The 21080-nt window shown below is 44.5% G+C and overlaps 1 protein-coding gene and 1 long non-coding RNA gene across 2 annotated transcripts in view; both read right to left on the reverse strand.

The window, feature by feature from the left end:
* Positions 1-7463: 7463 nt before the first annotated feature.
* On the reverse strand, positions 7464-11988 carry LOC116585957. The gene is made up of 3 exons (XR_004283818.1): positions 11242-11988; positions 10059-10157; positions 7464-8534 (listed from the first exon to the last, which is right to left on the reverse strand). It is a non-coding gene; the product is annotated as an uncharacterized LOC116585957 (long non-coding RNA).
* Positions 11989-14680: 2692 nt separating this feature from the next.
* LOC116587166 overlaps positions 14681-21080 on the reverse strand; it is a 44496-nt gene continuing 38096 nt past the window's right edge. The window contains exon 4 of the mRNA XM_032337902.1: positions 14681-17368. Within this exon, the coding sequence (XP_032193793.1) occupies positions 16597-17368 (772 nt within the window). The 3' untranslated portion in view covers positions 14681-16596. The remainder of the gene's footprint in view (positions 17369-21080) is intronic.

Genomic DNA, 21080 nt, shown 5'->3' on the forward strand with positions numbered 1-21080 from the left:
AGAGAGAGAGAGCCAGCGAGAAAGAGCCTGAGCGGCAGGCAGTGGGTGGGGATGGGGGTTGGGGGCTGCAGAGGGAGAAGCAGACTCTACTGAGCAGGGAGCCCCATGTGGGGCTTGACCCCAGGTCCCTGAGATCGTGAATGACCTCAGCCAAAAACAGACGTTTGACTGACTGAGTCACCCAGGTGCCCCTAACAGGTTCTTTCAAATACGCTTTTACGGAAAGAAATGTTCCATCACTCCCTAAAATGTATGTTCTCCCTGTCTGCAGCAGGCAGTAAGTCCAACCTGTCTAACTACAGGAGCATTTGTTTCCCTCATAAACAACAGATACGTATTTCTTACAATTCTGGGGGCTAGAAGTGTGAGCTGGGGTATCAGCACAGTGGAACTTGGGGGACAGCCCTCTTCTGAGTTGTAGACTGCTGACCTCTCACTATATCCTAACATGGCAGAGAGTGGAGCTACAGGTGCATTCCTGACGATCAGTCAGGAGGTCCGTAATCCTTTAATGCCAACCATAGAATGAGTCTGGAAACAATGAGCGATAGATTTGGGGCCTCATCTAATTCACCTAGTTGTTACTTTGCACTGTTTAATCCCTTAAGAAGTAAGAAGGATTGACTATTTGCCTTATACATTATAAACATGCTTAGATTTGGTCAATTTAGTTACGAAAAAATGAAGAATAGGGGCACTGGGGGCTCAGTCAGTTAAGTGTCCGCCTTCAGCTCAGGTCATGATCTCAGCATCCTGGGATAGAGTCCCACATCGGGCTCCCTGCTCCGCGGGGAGACGTCTTCTCCTGCCTTCCATTCTGCCTGCTTGAACTCTCTCCCTCCCCGACAAACAAATAAATCTTAAAAAAAAAAAAAAAAAGAAAAGAAAAGAAAGAGAATTCCATATTATACCAATAAACAAATGTTACAAAATAAAAGTCATGAGAAGATAATTTTGACCAAAAAAGGCTACTGCTGAGCATTTACTACATGCAAATATTATACTAAGTGCTTTGTACAATTTAGCTCATCTAAAACTCAATAAATAGGCTGTATCTAGGAGTAACAGAATGCCCAAGTAAAAGTGGTTTAAAAAATGTAGGAAATGTATTATTCATGGTGTCCTCAGTTCTCTGTGACATTATTGGCTCAAGGATGTCAACAAGGAGGGCTTTGCTTCCTGTGCTTTCTGAAGCTTTCCTCAGTTTGTCGATGGCATCCCTCTTTTTGCCCACAAGCTGGCTAGAATAGTATTGGGCTTCACGCCACATGAAAGGGGAGGGGCAGGAGAGGGAGAGAGAGAATCCCAAGCAGGCTCCAAAACCAACATGGATCCCTTTGTGGGGCTCGATCCCATGACTCTGAGATCATGACCTGAGCTGAAATCAAGAGTCAGACGCTTGACCAACTGAGCCACCCAGGTGGCCCTCTAGCTTTAATTTGTATCAGAGAAGAGCTGTTGCTCTTACTCAGTGGCACTGCTCAGGACTTGGTCATGTGTCCAGACACCAGCGGCAAGGGGGCAACCAAGAACAGGAGTATGTAGAGTTTTCAGCCTCAGTAATCGGAGGTAGGCTCCATCAGCGAGGGAAGGAGAGGCAGCAGCTGTCAGAAAGGGGCAGCATTGCTCCCAGGTGTTATAATTATCTCCATTTTGTAGGGGAGTCACGTTCAAGCTCAAAGAGGTGAAGTAATGGACCCACAGCTACCTGGGTAGATGGTTGCTAGAATTCGAATCGAGCTCTGTAGCATCCCAAAGCCCTCCCTCTTTACGGGCTGGGACACCATGTCGGATGGACCCAGGTTCATAGCTCGGCTTTGCTTCTTTTCATCGGTGGCTTCAATGATTCATTATTTGATTAATTGATTAATTAATAAATTAATTAAAATTAATTAATTAAAATAAGTTATTACTTATTTTATTATCAATAAATTATGATTATTGTCCTAACCTACTCCATTGGCTGTGGTGAAGAGTAAGTAGATGATGTACGAAGTACTGAGCACAGTGCCTGGCCCTGTTATCATCACCGTCTTTGTCATCAGTTATCAGCACTATTACCACAGCACGCTAAGAATGCCACTCGCTAGCTGAGACTTCCAGGTGGTTGTGTCCAAGAGTTCCTCTTCTGTCCTCCCCAGTACCTGGTACATGGCATTTCCTCTGTTACTGTGGCCATACTTCTCCTTGACTTGTGTCTTCCACTCATAGGAATGCTCCTTGAGAACAGAGACCACATCTTCCTTATCTTTCTATTTTCAGCCTCTTGCACAATGCTTAGCATGTGGTATGTTCTCAGTAAACGATTCTGAATGGCGGTGAGGGTAGGAATAGCCCTCTATGACAATTAGGAAGGCGGAGTCCTATTTCTCAACCTGAGAAAAATCAGCACTTCCCAGAAAAATATGTGATCACAAATATACGGGGACATCTAAATGAGAGGCTCAGCACTGAATGGAACTGCATATGTTGAGAGAAAAAAATTTTTTTGAAGATTTTATTCATTTATTTGAGAGAGAGAGAGCAAGACAAAGCAGGAACAGGGAGAAGAAGGAGAAGCAGGCTTACCTGGAGCAGGGAGCTGACATGAGGCTCGATCCCAGGACCCTGGGATCGTGACCTGAGCCAAAGGCAGACACTTAACCAACTGAGCCACCCAGGCGCCCCTTTTTTTGTTCAGAGAAAATTTGTATCCTCCCAAATCCACAAACGGAAAGGCTGCTAGTATATAAGTCTTCCTTCAATTCAAACCTTGATGTATGTTCATTGATTAAAATTTATAGTGGTGTGTCTACAAAATTTCAGCTCAAAGAAGTCATTCAAGTGTCCAGAAAAAAAACATATATATCATAAGTTTGAAATTCTTAGAAAAATTAGGAAGAACATTTAGAAACTCGGCAGTAAAAGACTTTGAGACTAAGAGGAAAATGCATTGTAGAACTATTTCAAATAAAACCAAACTTAAGAGAAATGTGCATTTCTGAATGTTGCATTCCAGTTCTCGTATTTCCCTGTTATCTGAGGACAGTAACCGTAATTCCTCAGCACAGGACGCGGAGCCCACAGTGTACAGCACTCACCGTGAGAGCAGGGAGACGCACTGTGGAACGCGGATGCTCCTCTGCGTGTGAGAGATTTCAGAGGTAGTGGAAATCAGGCAGCCATCCTGCCATCCTCCCCTGCTCACAATCCCCCTCAAAAGCACAGTTTTAGCTTCTTTTTCCTCTTGTTGACTTGCGGACGGTTAAAATTATTTCTTTGGACAATAAAACTCTAACTATAATTGATTTCTCACGGCGCCTGGGTGGCTCAGTGGGTTAAGCATCTGCTTTCGGCTCAGATCATGATCCCAGAGCTCTGGGATCAAGTCCTGCATTGGACTCCCTGCTCAGCAGGGAGTCTCCTTGTCCCTCTCTCTCTGCTGCTCCCCCTACTTGTGCTTTTTCTGTCAAATAGATAAATAAAATCCTTTAAAAAAAATAACTGATTTCTCTTTCTTTGTTGTTGTGGTTTGTAACAAACACATGGTCAAGCTACTGGCAAATAAAATTGTTGAAGGGCTGTTCTTCATTTTAATTATGCACATTTACTTTTATTACAGTGTTTCCTGGGAAAAAACTTTTTCCTGCTAGCCACCCTATTTAAAGCTATGATTTATACATATCAGCCATTAATTAATGGCACCATGATTTCAATAAGATTTCCTTCAGGCAGGGCAGGTCTATCATAAATAATATGGAGGGACATTAGCATTTGTAGGCTGCTCCAACTTCAGAAAATATTTCAATCACCAATATACCTCCTATGACCAGTATCTACTGCAACCTTGTGATGCATGCAGATTGTAAGATTTCCATGTACAATTACATCATGTATAAAAGTCTATTGCTTCCTAGAAAAAAGTTGGAAAATACAACAAAACACCAAGAAAAAATTAAAATTGCCCATCCTCCAACCTTGTAGGCGGCTCATGCTAACATTTTGGTTTACTAAACTCTTGTCTTTTTTCAAAGTGTATATAATACATACTCAGTCAACTTTTTTTCCCCCCACAGTCAACTTTTTAAAGCAAATTAGGGCCATACTAAATATACTTTGGTTTTTTGCTTTTCCACTTAAGCTTATAACTGGGATTTTTATGTTAATAAATATTTATGAGAAGAAAAAATTTTGAATCGTGGAATGGTACTTCAAGACAAGAATTACCATAATTTAATCAAATCTCTACTGCTGTGCATTTACATAATTTGCAATTTTTGTTATTACAAAAATACTATAATAAATCTTTTTATACTCAGTATACACAATGTTTTCTATAGATCTCTAATGATTTGCTTGCTTTGGAACATAATTACTAGAATGGGCATTTTTGAGTTTTTTAATACATATATTTATTGCTTTTTATTAATTTTCTTTTTTAGAGAGAGAACGAGTGAGCTAGGGGAAGGAGGAAGGGAGAAAATCTTAAGCAGGCTCTGAGCTCAATACAGGCTTTGATCTCAACACACAGTTTGATCTCATGACCCTGAGCTCATAACCTGAACCAAAAATCAAGTTGGACACTTAACCGACTAAGCCACCCAGGCACCTCTTAATTCATATTTTTAAATTTAAAGTTATTACTATTAATTTTAGAGACATAATCACAAAACGCAGATTTAAAAAGTTTTTCCCAAGTCCTAAAGTAAAATTTTTGGTGCACCAGTCCAAGACCTGTTTTAAATTCTGACATATACAATGTACACAAAACCTTGGTTGGAGTTTTTGTTAAAAGTTCCCAGGATGGCACATCTACGTTGCTACCTTTTTGTTGTTGTTTTTAAGGGCTTTTTAAATTATTACTCATCTATTTGACAGAGAGAGAGACAGCGACAGAGGGAACACAAGCAGGGGCAGAGGGCAAGGGAAAAGCAGACTTCCTGCTGAGCAGGGAGCCCGATGTGGGACTCGATCCCAGGACCCTGAGATCATGACCTGAGCCGAAGGCAGCAGCTCCACGACTGAGCCACCCAGGTGCCCCCCTCGTTGCTCTTTGGCATAAAATGTTAAGGGTAAGACACCCATCTTCAAGATATCAAATATCCTTAAACTAAGCCATAAATGTAATGTGGTCCTCATAAAAGTAACAAAAGAACTTTTGCAGGATTATAAGCATATTTTAACATTAATCTATTAAAACTAATGTTTTAAGAGTAAATATGCAAGTAGAGGAGAAGAGGAGAAGAAAATTCTGAAAATGAAGAGCATTTCTCAGATGCTGAAACATATTATAAACTGACCATGATTGAAACAGTGAGACGAGTAGGCGTGAATAAATGGACAGATTAACGGAAAACACTATGGAGTCTGGGAAGAAGCCCAAAATACATCCATGAACACTTACGAGGTGAAGGGATGGTGTTTAAAACTATCCGAGAGGGTGGGGGCACCTGGCTGGCTCAGTTGGTGGAGTGCATGACTCTGGACCTCAGGGCTGTAGGTTCAAGCCCCAAGTTGGGTGTAGAGGTGACTTAAAAATAAAATCTTGGGGCTGCCTGGGTGGCTCAGTGGGTTAAGCCTCTGCCTTCAGCTCGGGTCATGATCTCAGGGTCCTGGGATTGAGTCCTGCATCGGGCTCTCTGCTGGGCAGGGAGCCTGCTCCTTCCTCTCTCTTTCTACTTGTGATCTCTCTCTGTCAAATAAATAAAATCTTTAAAAAAAATAAAAATAAAAATAAAATAAATAAAAACCTTAAAAATATAAATGAAAAATCAAAATAAACCTATTGGGGAGAGACAGAGGATGTTTAGAGCAATTGGAATAAAAGTTATTATACCAACATTTCACGCATAACACCAAAAAAATTGCACAAGGGTCAAAGACTTCCATGTGGATGAGAAACCCATAAAGGGGCTAGATGAAACCAGATGATAATGTTATTTTATTTATTTATTTCTTAAAGATTTTATCTTTAGGTCATCTCTGCACCCAACATGGGGCTCGAACTTACAACCCCGAAATCAAGAATCACATGCTTTTCTGGCTGAGCCAGCCAGATGCCAAAGGAAGATAATTTTAATTTTAATATCTTCACATGGGGGAGAGCTTCCTAAAAATGAAAACAAACAAACAAACCCGAGGGAAAGAATACTCAGGAAAAAAATAAAGGAATAAATAAAGGAAAAAATTGATGAATTCTATCACTTACAAATACAAAATGTTTACATGGGGAAAAACTACCCAAAGCAAAGTCAAAACTACACTGAGAAAAATATTTTCAACTTCAATCACAGACAAGGGCTAACTTATCCAACACATGAAGGGCTTATACAAAGCCATATGAAAGACCAATAATCCAAGAGAAATGTGGGCAAAGAGTGTACACAGTTCACAAAAAATGGAACACTCAGACTCTTACCCATGTTTTCTTTCTTAAAAACCACAATTAAGGGGCACCTGGGTGGCTCAGTGAGTTAAAGCCTCTGCCTTCGGCTCAGGTCATGATCTCAGGGTCCTGGGACTGAGCCCCACATCAAGGCTCTCTGCTCAGCGGGGAGCCTGCTTCCCCCTCTCTCTCTGCCTGCCTCTCTGCCTACTTGTGATTTCTGTCAAATGAATAAATAAAAATCTTTAAAAACAAACAGACAAACAAACACAATTAACACTTCAGGATAAGATAGTACTTTTGAGATCTATTTTTTTTAAAACCGATTGGATGGACAAAGATCACAGTTTCTTGACCCTCTCAGAAGGACCTGGGGAAACCGACTCTCTCATAAAACGTTGGTGGGAATGTAAGTTGATGCAGCTTTCGTGAAGAGAACTTTGGCAGCATCTATTAAAATTTCACACGCACATGCTCATTAACTCAGCAAGCCTACTACTAGGCTTTTGTCTCTCTGATATACCCATTCATACATGTGCAAAATTTCACAGGTATAAGGTTGTCATAGGAGCATGAGAAGAGCAAGAGACTGGAAACAATCTAAAAGCTCATAATAGGAACTGGCTTAAATAAACTCTGATCCATTGAAACAACGAAATATTAGATAGTCAAAAAAAGAATGAAACGCGGAAGCTCTTCCTGTATCGATAAAGGGATAGCTTCTGAGATGGACTGATTGACAGTGATGGAGAGGTACATGTGTAATATATGCAGCGATGTACACGTGATAGTGGTGTATGCATAGTATACCTTTGGGAGAACTCACACGGGGCTGGAGCTGGTTAATATTAGTTGGCTTCAAGAATAGAAATGAGGGGCGCCTGGTTGGCTCAGTGAGTTAGGCCTCTGCCTTCGGCTCAGGTCATGATCTCAGGGTCCTGGAATGGAGCCCCACATCAGGTTCTCTGCTCAGCAGAGAGCCTGCTTCCCCCCCGCCCCGGCCCCCGCCTGCCTCTCTGCCTACTTGTGATCTCTGTCAAATAAATAAATAAAATCTTAAAAAAAAAAAAGAATGCAAATGAGATTGCTTCACTCTACTCTTTGAATTTTGAAACATCTGAACGTATTATCTGTTTAGAAAATTAAATGGAACGAAACTAAACTTTTTAAGTAAAGTAGGTCTCTGTGACCATAGAAAATAGCTTGGGTCCTAACAAGGCAGCCCGAAGATGATCTTGGCAAAAGGAAAATGATGTTCTCCTAAGTCCCCAACTGTCAGGCAGTCTGACTTATCCATTGTCCATCTTATGAGCAATGCTTGAATGTCCCTGGCAGCTGGGGCAGGTGCAGGGTTACTGGTCACTAGCACTGCAGACCCTACTATAACAAAGTTCGCCTGACCCATGGATGAAGGGCTGGGAGCCTTCCAGGCCTTCAGCAAATATAAAATCCAGTGAAACAAAGTAGATATTAGAGTCCCTGGGGCCAGCGACTACTGATCCTTTTTGTCACCTCCCACTTTAGGGCAAAACCCCTAGGTTCTCTCCCTTGGCTTCGATCCAATGAATGGATATTGGGACAGCATCAGCCACCGGACATGGCAGCCTGCGTCAGGCCCCCAATGAGGGGAATGCATCTTTTTTTTGCACTTGACATCTTTTTTTTTTTTTTTAAAGTTAAAAGCAATAAATCTGTTCTTGTTTAAGTGGCAGATGGATTGTTCCTTGTTTTTTTGGCAAAGTTTTTGGAGAAAAGTGAACCCATATGGTCTGGAAGGGGGGGAAAAAAAATAGGGCAACAACCAAGATCTGGAGCTAACTGCTTAGCTCATCACTTAGCAGTCAGCCAGAAGTCATGGGCCGGATCAGGACAAAAGTGACTTCCTGGAATGCCTCACCCTGTGTCCAGCGTTTTACCTGGGTTGACTCATTTACTTTCCACAGCAGCTCTAAAACATGAACTTAGATGATGTGGCCTCACGGGCTGACCTGTCATCAAAATACACGGCATTCTAGGTCGTAGGAATTTTATCTGTAGTACCATTTACTCATGAAAAATAATTGGCATTACAACGAGACCCTCTTGAAACTCACAGATCGGAGTGTATGTGAACGTCTGTGTTTGCTCCCTGAGTTGATGTTTTGTGACACCGCAGCACCACCCCGTCTTCCTAAAGGGACACAGAAACAACCCACAGTTAGACGTATCCTGCAACATGGATTTTCCTGAAATAAGCATGAGGCCCACTTATCCTGTTCCTCTCTTTCTTCTTCTTTCCTCTAAATCAGTGTTCCATTTACCATCAGTGACCTCTAGCGCGCGCAAAGAAAACAAATGAGGCAAAGCGAAATGAAACAGGGGTCCTAAGCAGAACTGAGGACAAAAGTTCAGCCTCACGAAGACAGAAGACTGAAAAACATTAGGAGAGACGGCTCCATGGAGTCAGGACACGTATTTCCTGACTCCCAGGCGTGAGTTATTCACTGTAGGCAAAGACGACTAAAAATAGGGCAACCTCACCACACCAGGGTTTAACTTAAAATTGCTATGGTTTTTTCCTTTTTTCTTTGCAGCACTGACCTCTCTTCTAAGACTCTCCCACGGTGAAAAAGCAGGCAGAGCTGCTAAGAAACAGCATTCCAGAGCCTAACCACCACCAACCAGGCTTTGGAGTCAGACCATGGGACAGTCTAAGGACTCCATCGTCTTCCAGCCTGGGGCTTAGGACTTACTCCAGCCTCAACTTCCTGGGACTCACATTGCACACGATCAGATCAGGCATGTAGAAACTACAGAATATTGCACGTAATGTCAGTTCATTCCCTGAGACCGTAGGTGATAAAAAAATGAAACCTATTATTAGCAGATCTTTTTCTAAACTGTCAAGTCTTTCTCTGTTTTTCATTCCTCAAATCATTGTTGCTTAAGGAAGTTCCTATAGCATTGAACACAACTGCAGGTGTTTGCTAACTGAAAAACAAAACGATTATTAGCTATTTCCAACACACAGAAAAACACAGAAAATAACATACTGGCACCTGTGTATGTATCTGTTAAGAAAGAGTGCCACCTTGTGTGTTTTAAGACTTTATATACACAGTTATCAGATGGTCTATATTATTTTATAGTTTGCTGCACCCTCCGCAGCACTGTGTTTTTGGGACTTAACCCAAGTTGGTATATACAGCTTTGCTATTTTAAATGCTCTAAAGTCATCAGTTGTAGGTACCCACCATGATAGATCTCTGAATGCTTCCACCATTGGGAGACTTTGATTGCTTCCAATCTTTCATTAGTAAAAGAACATTGCAACAGACATCTTTCTTATACGTGTTTCTTTCAATACTTGTGGGAGACTTTCTCTAGGGTACAACCCTACAGCTCCAGGAGAAAAATCGCCTGGTTCACGAGATGGCCCCATTTTCAATCTCACTCACTACTGCCAAGCTGTGTTCCAAATGGCTACAGCATTTTATTGTTGCAGTTTGTGGGGAGGGGGTGGGTGCGTGGGTGGGTTTGTTTGCTCTTCATTCTTTACTGAGCTGTATCTTATACACCATAAAATCTACCCATGTAAAGTGTACAATTCAGCAGCCTTCGTATACTTGCACAACTGTGCAACCAACATCACAAGATAATTTTGCATTCATGTTTTTATTTATAATAGAGTGAAGAAATCTGTAAAGCTGCTTACCCATCCAACGTGGCCACAAAATCCCCTGGGAGGAGCTAGTTGGTGGAGATTTCCTTGTTTTAAACCTGCTGTTTGAGGAGGTAGCTGGCAGGAACATTCCTAATTAGATTATGCAAAAAAAAAAAAAAAAAGAAGAAGAAACCACCTCTTTAAATGCAGGTTCCCGTTACTTGCTAAAAAAAGCATTCCTATTTATTCACCTCGAGTAAAGTGACTCAGAGCTAACTCTATTTGAAGACAAGGAGAGGAGTGAGACTCCAAATGAAGGCGTTATTCACCACCACCCCCCCCCCACAATTCTTGCTCATGCCAGAAAGGGAAGGAGGTGTGAACAGAGTATGGATGTTGGAGTAAACAGTTGTGAAAGCCAGTTCACTGGCAAAGGGAGCATCTCTCCTATTTCTCCCCACAGCTTCACTTGTTGGGCTTTGGATCAAGTAATTTTCAGGGCTCTGAGTTACTCATTAATGGCACCTTCAAGTACCCTTTACTCCAACTCTAACTTCATGTATTAATGTGGATCATCAATTAGGACTTAGACTACACATTTAAGAATATTGTTCTTGGGGCACCTGGGTGGTTCAGTGGGTTAAAGCCTCTGCCTTTGGCTCAGGTCCTGGTCCCAGGGTCCTGGGATTGAGCCCCACATTGGGTTCTCTGCTCTGTGGAAAGCCTGCTTCCTCTTCTCTCTCCGCCTGTCTCTCTGCCTACTTGTAATCTCTGTCTGTTAAATAAATAGATTTTTTTCTTTTTAAAAAAGAATACTGTTCTTAGGCAGCTGTGGAAAGTTCAAAAATCAAAAGCATCTCTCCACTCAGGAGGCAACTCTCAAGAAACCTCGGGTTCAAGGACAACATCCATTCTCTGCTGCTAGTTCATTCCTGTCTGTCTCTGGCTTAACGAAGTCCATTTTCAGAGGCTCTGGTTTCACTGTCAAGGGTGTGGCAGCTTTCTGAAATTTCCTGCTTGCCCTTTGGACCTTCCCGCAAGTACAGCAGGACAGTCACGTAACTGGGACGTTCTGGGACAGCCCGGCAGCAGGTGGCAGGCCAGGCTACATGCAAGAGGAGACGCAGGGATACAGGCACTCGCTGCCTGGTTGGGGGGGGGGCCCTGTGGCCACGGCTTCTCCCACGCCCTACCTGGGCCAGCCCCATCCCCGTAGTGGGCCCACAGACTTTACCTGAAGTCGGAAGGAGCTGGACTCCACTGTGAATTGTGACTTGGGGTTTCTGCACCTGCACCGAGGCAATGTCCCCACATTGGCCGTTTATGCTGAGCCACCGTATGTCCTCTGCAGCTCCGGGTCCCAGCTCAGACTTGTCTGTGATGAGTCTGTGAAAATCACTGCAGTGTCCTGTGCGGAGGGAGGTGGTGTGGCGAAATCACCAATCGCATGTGAATTTAGTCTTTACTGTTGGGGGATTAAGTGACTCGGTGTTTTCAGGCTTTACGGTGCCCACCATCAGCAGCCAGCTTCAGTCCTCTCGGAAGTGGTCCTAAGTCCTGTTAACTAGTTGGATGGATCCCTTGCCAATACACAGAGGCCGGGGGCCCTTGGGAGAGGTCGGGAAGGTGCCCCCCCAACACCACAAGGCTCTATACAAATGAAGGACTCAAGTGGGGAACAGCTCTGACCCAAATGGCAAGGCACTGAGGCCAGCCAGCAGCCTTGAGCACAGGGTAGAAATCCCTGGGCAGGGCAGGAAGGAGCAAAGCAGAGGACTGTGTCATTTGCTCACCACCCTGTCCGCCCACCCCGAGGGAGAAGAGTCTAAGCTTCACCCAGCCAGTACTCCCGAAGGAGGCAAAACTGGAGTTCCTGAGTCCCAGAAGGGAGCGGAGGTGAGTGGGTGACCCACCTCAAATTCAAATGTATAGGAAATGGTGGGTATTCATCCTTTCTGATGGCTGAGTCAAATCCCATTGTTTGCATCAACATGGATGGAACTGGAGGGGATTATGTTCAGTGAAGCCAGGCAGAGAAACACAATTATCATATGGTTTCACTTATCTGTGGAACATAAGGAATAGCATGGAGGACAAAAGGAAGGAAGGAAAAAATGAAGGAGGGGGGAATCAGAAGGGGAGATGAGCGGTGAGAGACTGTGGACTCCGGGAAACAGACTGAGGGTTTTAGAGGGGAGGGTTGTAGGGGAAAGGGTTAGCCCAGCGATGGGCATTAGGGAGGGCACGGATTACATGGAGCACTGGGTGTTATATGCAAACAATGACTCATGGAACACTGCGTTAAACATTGATGATGGACTGTATGGTGACTAACATAATAATAAAAAGAAAAGTGTATAGGAAATGTATCCACCTCTCCTGAGTGTTAGGAGCAACAGAACACAGGGTAGGAGGCATGCCCTGGGTCCTTGCCCTGAACTGGCTTCCGGGCTGGCATTCCCAGACCCGCTTTGCTGCTCTTGGAGCGGATGGCCCTACTCCTCCCACCTGCTACGGTCATAGGGCCCCCCCACTCGGGGTGGCCTCCTGCCGGGCACCAGCCTGTCCACAGGCACGACCACCAGCAATAGCTCACACACTCCTGCCTTCTGGGGCTCCTCAGGGTTTGGGATGGGATCCGTAGTGCATGTCGTGGAGACAAGGCTGGCTTTCTTTCTTTACAATCTGCTCCCTACGAGTTCCCAGGGTTCCAGAAGTAGGGTTGTGGGCAATCCTATTTGCCCTCTCCCCACCCCACCCCCATCTTACTGTAGTAGCATGGCTGAGCGGAAGGTCCCTCCCCGGCACTTTATTTCATTCAATCCTCGAAATAATCCCACCAGCCAGGGATTCTTAGCTCTGTTTTTGGATGAGGACACGGAGACCCAGGAAGGTGAGGGGTCTCGCTTAAGATCACAGTCTATCGAGGGCAAGGGTGGGGGTCTGAGTCCACAGCAGTGTATTTCAGGGGGTGGGTGAGGGGTCCACCGGATGCAGGTAGAGAAACAAATGTTAAAAAATAAAAAAACTTTTTAAAAATTAATTAATTAATTAAATTAATTAAAAAACCAGGGCGCCAGAATGGCGTAGTCCATTAAGCATCTGACTCTTGGTTTCAGCTCAGGTTGTGATCTTTGGGTTGCTCCACGCTGGGCATTGAGCCCACCTGGGATTCTCTCTCTCTCTCTGCCTCTGTCCCTCCCCCCTACCCTCTCACTCTCTCCTTCTGTAAAACCAATAAATAAATTTTTTTAAAAATAGTAAAACCAGCTAGAAGTCAGATGGCTTTTTATCATCACCCCATGTCATTTTCAATAATGCAGTGAGGACACCTGGGTCCTTGCTTGGGTGAACCGGTCCCTTCCTCTCATGAGACTGAGGCTCCCCCAGCTTTATCAATGGGGCCTAACCCCAGAACAGCCAGGGTTCAACTCTGAGGAGGCTCAGCCGGGTCACTGAGAATGGCAGGACCAAAGGATAAGAAGAACCTGGGTTATTTTTATTTATTACTGTGGTAAAATACCCATAAAATTCAGCATTTTAAGTATACAGATCAGTGGCAGTAAGTACATTCAAAATGTCGTACAACCCATTTCCAGAACCTTTTCATCACCCCGAATAAAAGCTCTGTACCCATTAGGCATGATTCTCTATTCTTCCTTCCCTCCAACCCCCGGCCACCTCTGTTCTTCCTGTCGCTATGAATTTGCCTGCTCTAAGAGCACCTCATAGGGCAGAATCATATAAATAGTATTTGTGTTTCATGTTTGTGCCTGTTTTTGTTTTCGTTTTTATTTTTCCCACTTCACATGTTTTTAAGTTCTTCTAACGTTGGAGCATGTATCAGAATTTTATTTCTTTCTAAGGTAGAATACTATTTGGTTGTTTATAAACTTGGGGTTCTTAATTTTTCTGAAGATTTTATTTATTTATCTGACAGAGAGAGAGACGGTATGCACAAGCAGGGAGCAGCAGGCAGAGGGAGAAGCAGGCTCCTGGGCTGAGCAGGGAGCCTGGTGCAGGCCTCAATCCCAGGACCCTGAGATCGTGACCTGAGCCGAAATCAAGAGTTGGATGCTTAACCAATCTAGCCACCCAGGAACCCAAGAACCTGGGTTTTTAAGGACACCTCAGAGACACCATACCTTAGGGGACCTCTTGTTAAGTTAGAGACCCTTACCTTAATGGTGTAGGTAATGTGGCATTGGGTTTTCTGTTTCCTACAGCTGGAAGAATCCCAACTGACCCATTAGGCACAACTCAGGTTCTTCTGTGAGGTTCCAGGGTGGGCAGTGAGGCCCAGAGGGTCCTCCCCGTGGACACCCTTCAATGTGTGGCAGAATGTTAGAGAATTTCCTTGTGTGTGCGTGTGTGTGTATGAATCTCATCTACACGGATGTGTACACACACACAAACACACAACTAAGGCCACACCTTGCCTTCTTGTCATCCTCGGTTTAGTTATTTGGTAATTCTTTCTAAGGCAGGTAATTTCAACATGCATCGTTATTCAGGACTTCACATTTTTCTTCGTCACAAAAAATATATTTCACTCCAGATTGAAGGAGGCGCTGTGCCTGGTACTCTAGGGACAAGTACAGATGAATGCCATTTTTTCAAAATACTTTCCCACGATCTTCCCTGGAGTTGGAAATAATCAAGGGTAGTCAAGGGAAATGAGTAAAAACATTTATTTAAAAAACACCATCGAGGGCCCATTTCAGCAGCACATATATTAATAAAACCACCCAGCACCCACAGCTCCCGCTTTGGTAATAAGCAGAAAGGGTGGGTTGATGCTGTTTTACTGTATGAAATTGGAGACAGACCACAGGGGGCAAAAAAGAACACCATTAAAACTGAGAAAGAAAAGTAAGTAGTAAGCAACTATGACAGAAAGGGACTTTAAGAAAATGTCCCTGGCACGACGAAAACGATCTCTTCTTCAAGGAGTACTAGTGAAGGAGGAGGTTTAACTCAACTTGCAGGATTATGGGAAAAGTTCCTCATGGAACATTTGGTGATGGCTATGAAGAGGTGGATGGAGAAAGATGTGAGCAGACCCCAGTGCCAGGAGGAGACACGCAGAAGTGAGGATAAGGAGAAAGAAAAATCAGGCAGACCATCTTTGCTCAACAGTCCCTACAAAAAAATGTATTTTAAAAGAATCTGAGGAGGCAAGTATTGGAATTCTCTTGGGACTATTAAAGTGTAACAGATAGCATCAGAAATCAATTATGCTGTAAACACATTAGCGTTTCCTTTCATTGGGAGCTGATCTCACGCCTCCTGAAACTTCTTACACATCACACTACAACATTATTATTATTATTATTATTATTTGCTTGTTCCCTTTTCTGGTTCCTACTTGTTCACATTCTGAGAGAGGACAAAGGCCCTTTAGAGCTCCATCAATCCAAGCCTTTCATTTCACAGATAAAGGAGGCGAAGGTCACATTCAGCCTTGGAGGCAGAGACTAGATTGGAACCAGGTCTCCTGGTCCCCATTAGGCTAGGTCCCCATGGGCGCTTTCCTAGCTACCTGGTGTGACACCCGCCCCATCCCATCTCCCATCCATACCTGATGGCTCTCCTTCAGCCACAGGTGGCACAGGAGGGCAAGAGGGGAAGGGACAGGGCTTTGTGGGCCTGTGTGGTGTGCTGGAAGTGTGGGACACAGAAGAGGAGGCCACAGAATGCGTCTCCTGCTTCCACCCTGAGTCTAGGAATAACCTACAGCATACATGCACGCGGTCAGGCTACTCTGATCACCGAGCTGAGGAACACTTCCTGGTAGGGCACTGGGAGTGAGAGGAATTTCTCAAGGCTGTCCTAAGAGAGACAAAGGAGAACTCACAGTCAGGGACACAGAACTATTCAGAAGCCCCACACATAAAGCCCTAGTTACGGATGACATCACAAGAGCTTGAGGCTCCGGGGACCTCACAACATGGCTCCCCGGCGTCCCTAACAACAACGCCAGCAAATGGGTGGCTAGTCAGGGCTAGGCACTGTCTCCAAATCCCCAAAGTCCACAGAAAGAACACAGTTGGCTGGATTCTTGTAAAATGCCCCACCGTTCTCGCATTGGCTTTTTGTTTCGCAAGTATCAATACTGAACGTTCTGAATGTTCTCATCGGGCTCTCTGTATTTCTGGGCGATGATACCAGTCAACCTGGCTGTGACATTTCTGTCTGAGGAAGGGTGGTCAGGTCTCCCGGGGACCTTCTCTCCTGCACGTCCTTTGCCAACAAAATGAAAGCATCATTGTATCTGTACAACGTCTCCCACAGAAGTCTGTGTTCAAGGACAGATACCAGGGCTATGAACTAAGGCTATCCTTTGTGATATGCGTGGACCAGGAAAACCGTGAGAGGAATGTTCTCAAAGTTTGTAAGTCTCAAGTTTATCCAAGGCATCAAAGAGCACCTCCAAAGTCTATACAATGTCCTGCAGAAACGTCTTGTGCTTGAGCTCCTGTGTTTCTGTAAAATTCTGCCAACTTTTTGCCAGAATTGTGATTTCTCATGTGGAGATGAGGGGTCGGCTTTCCCAGATGAGAGCCAGCCACGTGCTGGGGGCTCCGTCTCAGGCGAGGACCTGTCTGCGGATGCTACTTCGGGTGTCCTTCCACAGAGACTGCTGGATCTGATACACGGACTCCTGAAAGATTCTCTCGACTTGGGTGGGGAAGCCGCGGCTGTCCTCCTCCAGAGCGTTGATGGTCCGCAGAGCGAAGGGGGTCCTCTCGCGGGGCAGGGGGTTGTGGAGGGGCCGCATGGGGATGACCGAGTTGTACTTGTGCTGCCTGTTCACGGAGTTCATGAGCGACGTGTAGAACTGGAACTTGCACCAGGTGTCTCTTAGGAAGTTCTCGGTCAGCAGCAAGATGGTCCATGCGGACCCATTCACAGCGTCGTCCAAGTTCTGCAGATGCTGCCGGCCGGAGGGCATCTCGGCAAAGATGATTCCAGGCTTGATGCCGAAGTCATTCTGCAGCAGGTTCTGGACCCTGAGGGCTTCATCTGTGTCGTCCTCCGCATGCAGGATCACGAACTTGAGGAACTCCTCCTCCTCCTCCTCCTCCTCCTCCACCTCCTCCTCCTTCTCTTCCCCCTCCAACATGTCTCCCTGGCCCTCAGCCCCCTTGTGCTCCCCAGTGGGCACCGGGACCGGGGTCGTGGGGCTTGGCTCAGCCAGATCGTGCATGGGGAGGTTGTCCGGTTTCTTGGAAGCTGACTCCTGGAGTCCCTGACTCTTTTCCACCCCGGGGCTTTTCCCCAAGGAGAGAGAGAGAGGGCAGGCGTCTGTTTTAGACTTCCCGACACCCATCATCAAAATCCGAGGGAAAGGAGGACAGCTTCACTTCTTTCTCAACATTTCTTTTCATTCTACAAGGAGAAGAAATAACACAGCAGACGAATGTTGTAAATGTCATCCAAATGTTACAAACGGAAAAAAAAAATTTTTTTTTCACTCAACCTGAAAGCCTCCAAGGGACTGTAATATAGAGGTCCTAAGAAAAAAATGCCGATCAGATCTTGGGGAAAGATCACCCTCCGTGAGTTGCATGAGGATGACCGCGGATGGTCAAGGGGGAGTGGAACAGGGAGTCATTGTAATGCTAACAGGAGACATTTGGAAGTCTGACATGGAATTAGAAACCTCCAGAACAAAGTCAACTGCTTTGGTATTTGAGGGAGACAAGTCGGTCCCATGCCAGTCTATCCATATGGAGTTTAAATACAACTTCTTCATTATCGAGTTATTGTGTAAACTAGAAACAGAAAAGTTGAGAGCAACAGAACACTCAAGTAGTAAATAGACAACTCATTTTCATATCAAACACAATTACAAAACAGGACACAAATAAGATGACCAGCTGGCATTGTGACTAAGTCAGCACAAAGAGAAGATCTGAAACGTCAAACGAAACGACATGCGGGGTTCACGGCCTTGGAGCTCTTCTCCCTGGCTGGGGTCAGGCACTGGTGTCAGGGCTGGTGAAGCAATTATACTAAGGGTTCTGAAAAGTGAGGAATACCTTTTTCTAGCTAATCCTGGGAATGGTTCAGAAGACTGAGTATTCACCTTGGGAAAAATTCACTTCTGGGTTTGGGAGTGATTCTGGAAACAAAGGCTAGGGATCTCCTCCAGTGACATCAACAAAGAATCATTATAGTCTATCCTCATTCCATTATTTTATTTTGTTTATTTATTTATTTTTGTAACACAGAGAGAGAGAGAGAGAGCGCACGCACGTGAGGGAGAGGGAGAGACTACCAGGCAGGCTCTACACTGACCAGGGCTCGATCTCACAAACCCCTGATTATGACCTGAACTGGAATCAAGATTCAGATGCTTAACTGACTGAGCCACCCAGACGCCCCTCCTTTAATTAATTTAAAAAATTTGGAAGTCAGAGTGGAAGAATTAGATCAGCTGCGAGAGAAGACTGCTTCACGTGAACCTAGTTTAAACAAATCTTCAGGTAATGTTGGCAACGTTGTTAACAGAACCCCCAAACAGGCAGTTTCAAAAAGGATTCTTTTATCCAAAGATAGAAAATTCAGAACAGATAAATACAGGTTTCCTATTTCCAAAAAAAAAAGGGGGGGGGGCAGGGGCTTTAAATTTATTGTTCCTGAACAAAGACTAGAGTTCAAGTCAAGAATTGAATTAGGCTTGGGATCATAATGGCATCAATAACACAAGCTTACAAGTACCAATATAATTCAAGGTTAAAGAAAACCGCTCAGCAAAAATGGTGAAGAACTGTTACGGGAAGAAAAGATGAGGAAAAACACAGAACATTTCCTTCTAACGTACCTAGGGAGAGAAAGGGTTTGCTGCTGCTCTGAACAGTGAGGCTCCTCCTGGCTACCCCGATGAATGTGTTATGTCTATACTTGAGGTTCTACTTCACAGCCAAAGCTGTTACAGAAGCTGTTATGACAGCTTCTGAGAGATACCTGAAGACATAATTCTAAAATGCTAATACATACATCCCGAATAACAAAACTGAGTGAATTTGGACTCTCTTCACTGGTTAGGATTCACTGCTGACTCTGTTGTGTTACCAAAAAAAGGTGTCACTCTGCAAAGCTGCAGAGAGAAGCTTCTCCTGTATTAAAAAAGGAAAAAATTGTTGAGCGATGTAAAGAATTGTTGAATTGCTATTATACTAACACAACACTGTATGTTAACTACATCACAATTTCAAAAGAATTGTTAAAGTGTTCAGAAGCATTTACGGTGTGAATTTAAATGATCTTCACTTATGCACTGAGATTAGTTTGTTAAACCAACTTAACACCATGACCTTCCTCGCTAGCCACTGCAGGTAAGTACGCTTGGAGTAAGACAACAGCTCTTCATAAAAAGTGTCCCAAACTACTGGGGTAAAATGATCTGTCAAGCCAGACTCAACGAAATCTCTTGACATGAAAAAAATAAATAACAAAAGGAAAGAACTGCAACTTTAGGTCTCATTTTTTATCTTTTTTTCCTTAAAGATTTTATTTATTTATTTGACAGACAGAGATCATAAGTAGGCAGAGAGGCAGGCAGAGAGAGAGGGGGAAGCAGGCTCCCTGGGGAGCAGAGAGCCCAATGCGGGACTCGATCCCAGGACCCTGGGATCATGACCTGAGCCGAAGGCAGAGGCTTTATAACCCACTGAGCCACCCAGGTGACCCTAGGTCTCATTTTTTTTAAACACTGGTCAGAAACAAAGCAAAAGCCTCCAGAAATCTTTGACAGTGCTGTTCCAGCCCCCTCCTGAGCCCTCCTACCCAGCCCAGAGAGAACAGAGTGCGTGACAACATCTGGAGAACTTCACTACCACCTTCCATGTGGAGGGGGAGAGCAAGGAGCTGGCCAAGGGAAAGACATGTGGAAAGCTGTGAGGTGGAGGGCAGCCTCCGCTGGCACCATGGTGGTTCCTAGATGGACAAATGGTCCCCATCCTGGACTGTGGTGCTCAGCGCTGGAAGGATGGGAGAGAACAGGATTGTGCTCCCACCAAGCCACTGACTGTCTACCAGAGGGCTTTCCCACAGTGCAAGGCAGGCATGGAGGGCTGATGGAAGGAGCCTGGGAAGCCTCTGGAAGGTCCCCTCCCCATCAGGGACGGGCAAATGCAAGTGAAAACATTTCTGTGAAATGGAAGGAGCCTGAAGGCAGCCGCCGAGGAGCGGCACACAAAATCACTGGTCACGGGAATGAAGACATCTGTGTATATACATATTTTCATTTACTTTTTAAGAAGAGGTAGAGGCTAAAATACCTAATGACTTTGAAAATGTTCACAGGGAAAAATCTCCTTTCCCCATGCCACCTGTTACCCCCACGGCCTCCTACCGGTGACCACTTCGATTAGTTCCTTCAACATCCTTCCACTGTTTCTTTATAATATATATATTTTTCTTTTCATAAAAAATATCACTGATATATATGTATGTATAAAAAACACACCCACTGCAAAACAGGAGACAGAGATACACTGCTTTTCCCTTTAAGACTAGGACCTCAGGAGGACCTAGGTGGGTTAAGCCTCTGCCTTTGGCTCAGATCATGATCTCAGGGTCCTGGGATTGAGCCCCTGCATCCAGCTCTCTGCTCAGCGGGGAGCCTGCCTCACCCCCACCTGCCTCTCTGCCTACTTGTGATCTCTCTCTGTCAAGTAAATAAATAAGACCTTAAAAAAAAAAAAAAAAAAAACTAGAACCTCAGAGCTTTCCATGGCGGCAATGACTTCTTTACAACAGAATCTTGCAGCTCGTGGTTGTACCATAATTGTCCCCTGTTCTTGGTTATGTGAGCTGTTCCCAGTCTGCTACTAGGACGAACAACACTGCAGAGAACAGCTTTGTATAAAAGTCATCCCATCGATGTGCAGCTTCATCTGCAGAATAATTTCCCCAGATGGGATTTCCACATCAAAGGACAAATGCATTTGCAATAATGAGAGATTAGGCCAAATTACTCTCTGAAAGACTGAAACTTTCGTGTGTGTGTGTGTGTGTGTGTGTGTGTGTGTTTTTAACTTGATAGAATGACATGCTTACCTC

This window comes from Mustela erminea, chromosome 3, assembly GCF_009829155.1.
Source record: "Mustela erminea isolate mMusErm1 chromosome 3, mMusErm1.Pri, whole genome shotgun sequence".
NCBI classification, from domain to species: Eukaryota; Metazoa; Chordata; class Mammalia; order Carnivora; family Mustelidae; genus Mustela; species Mustela erminea.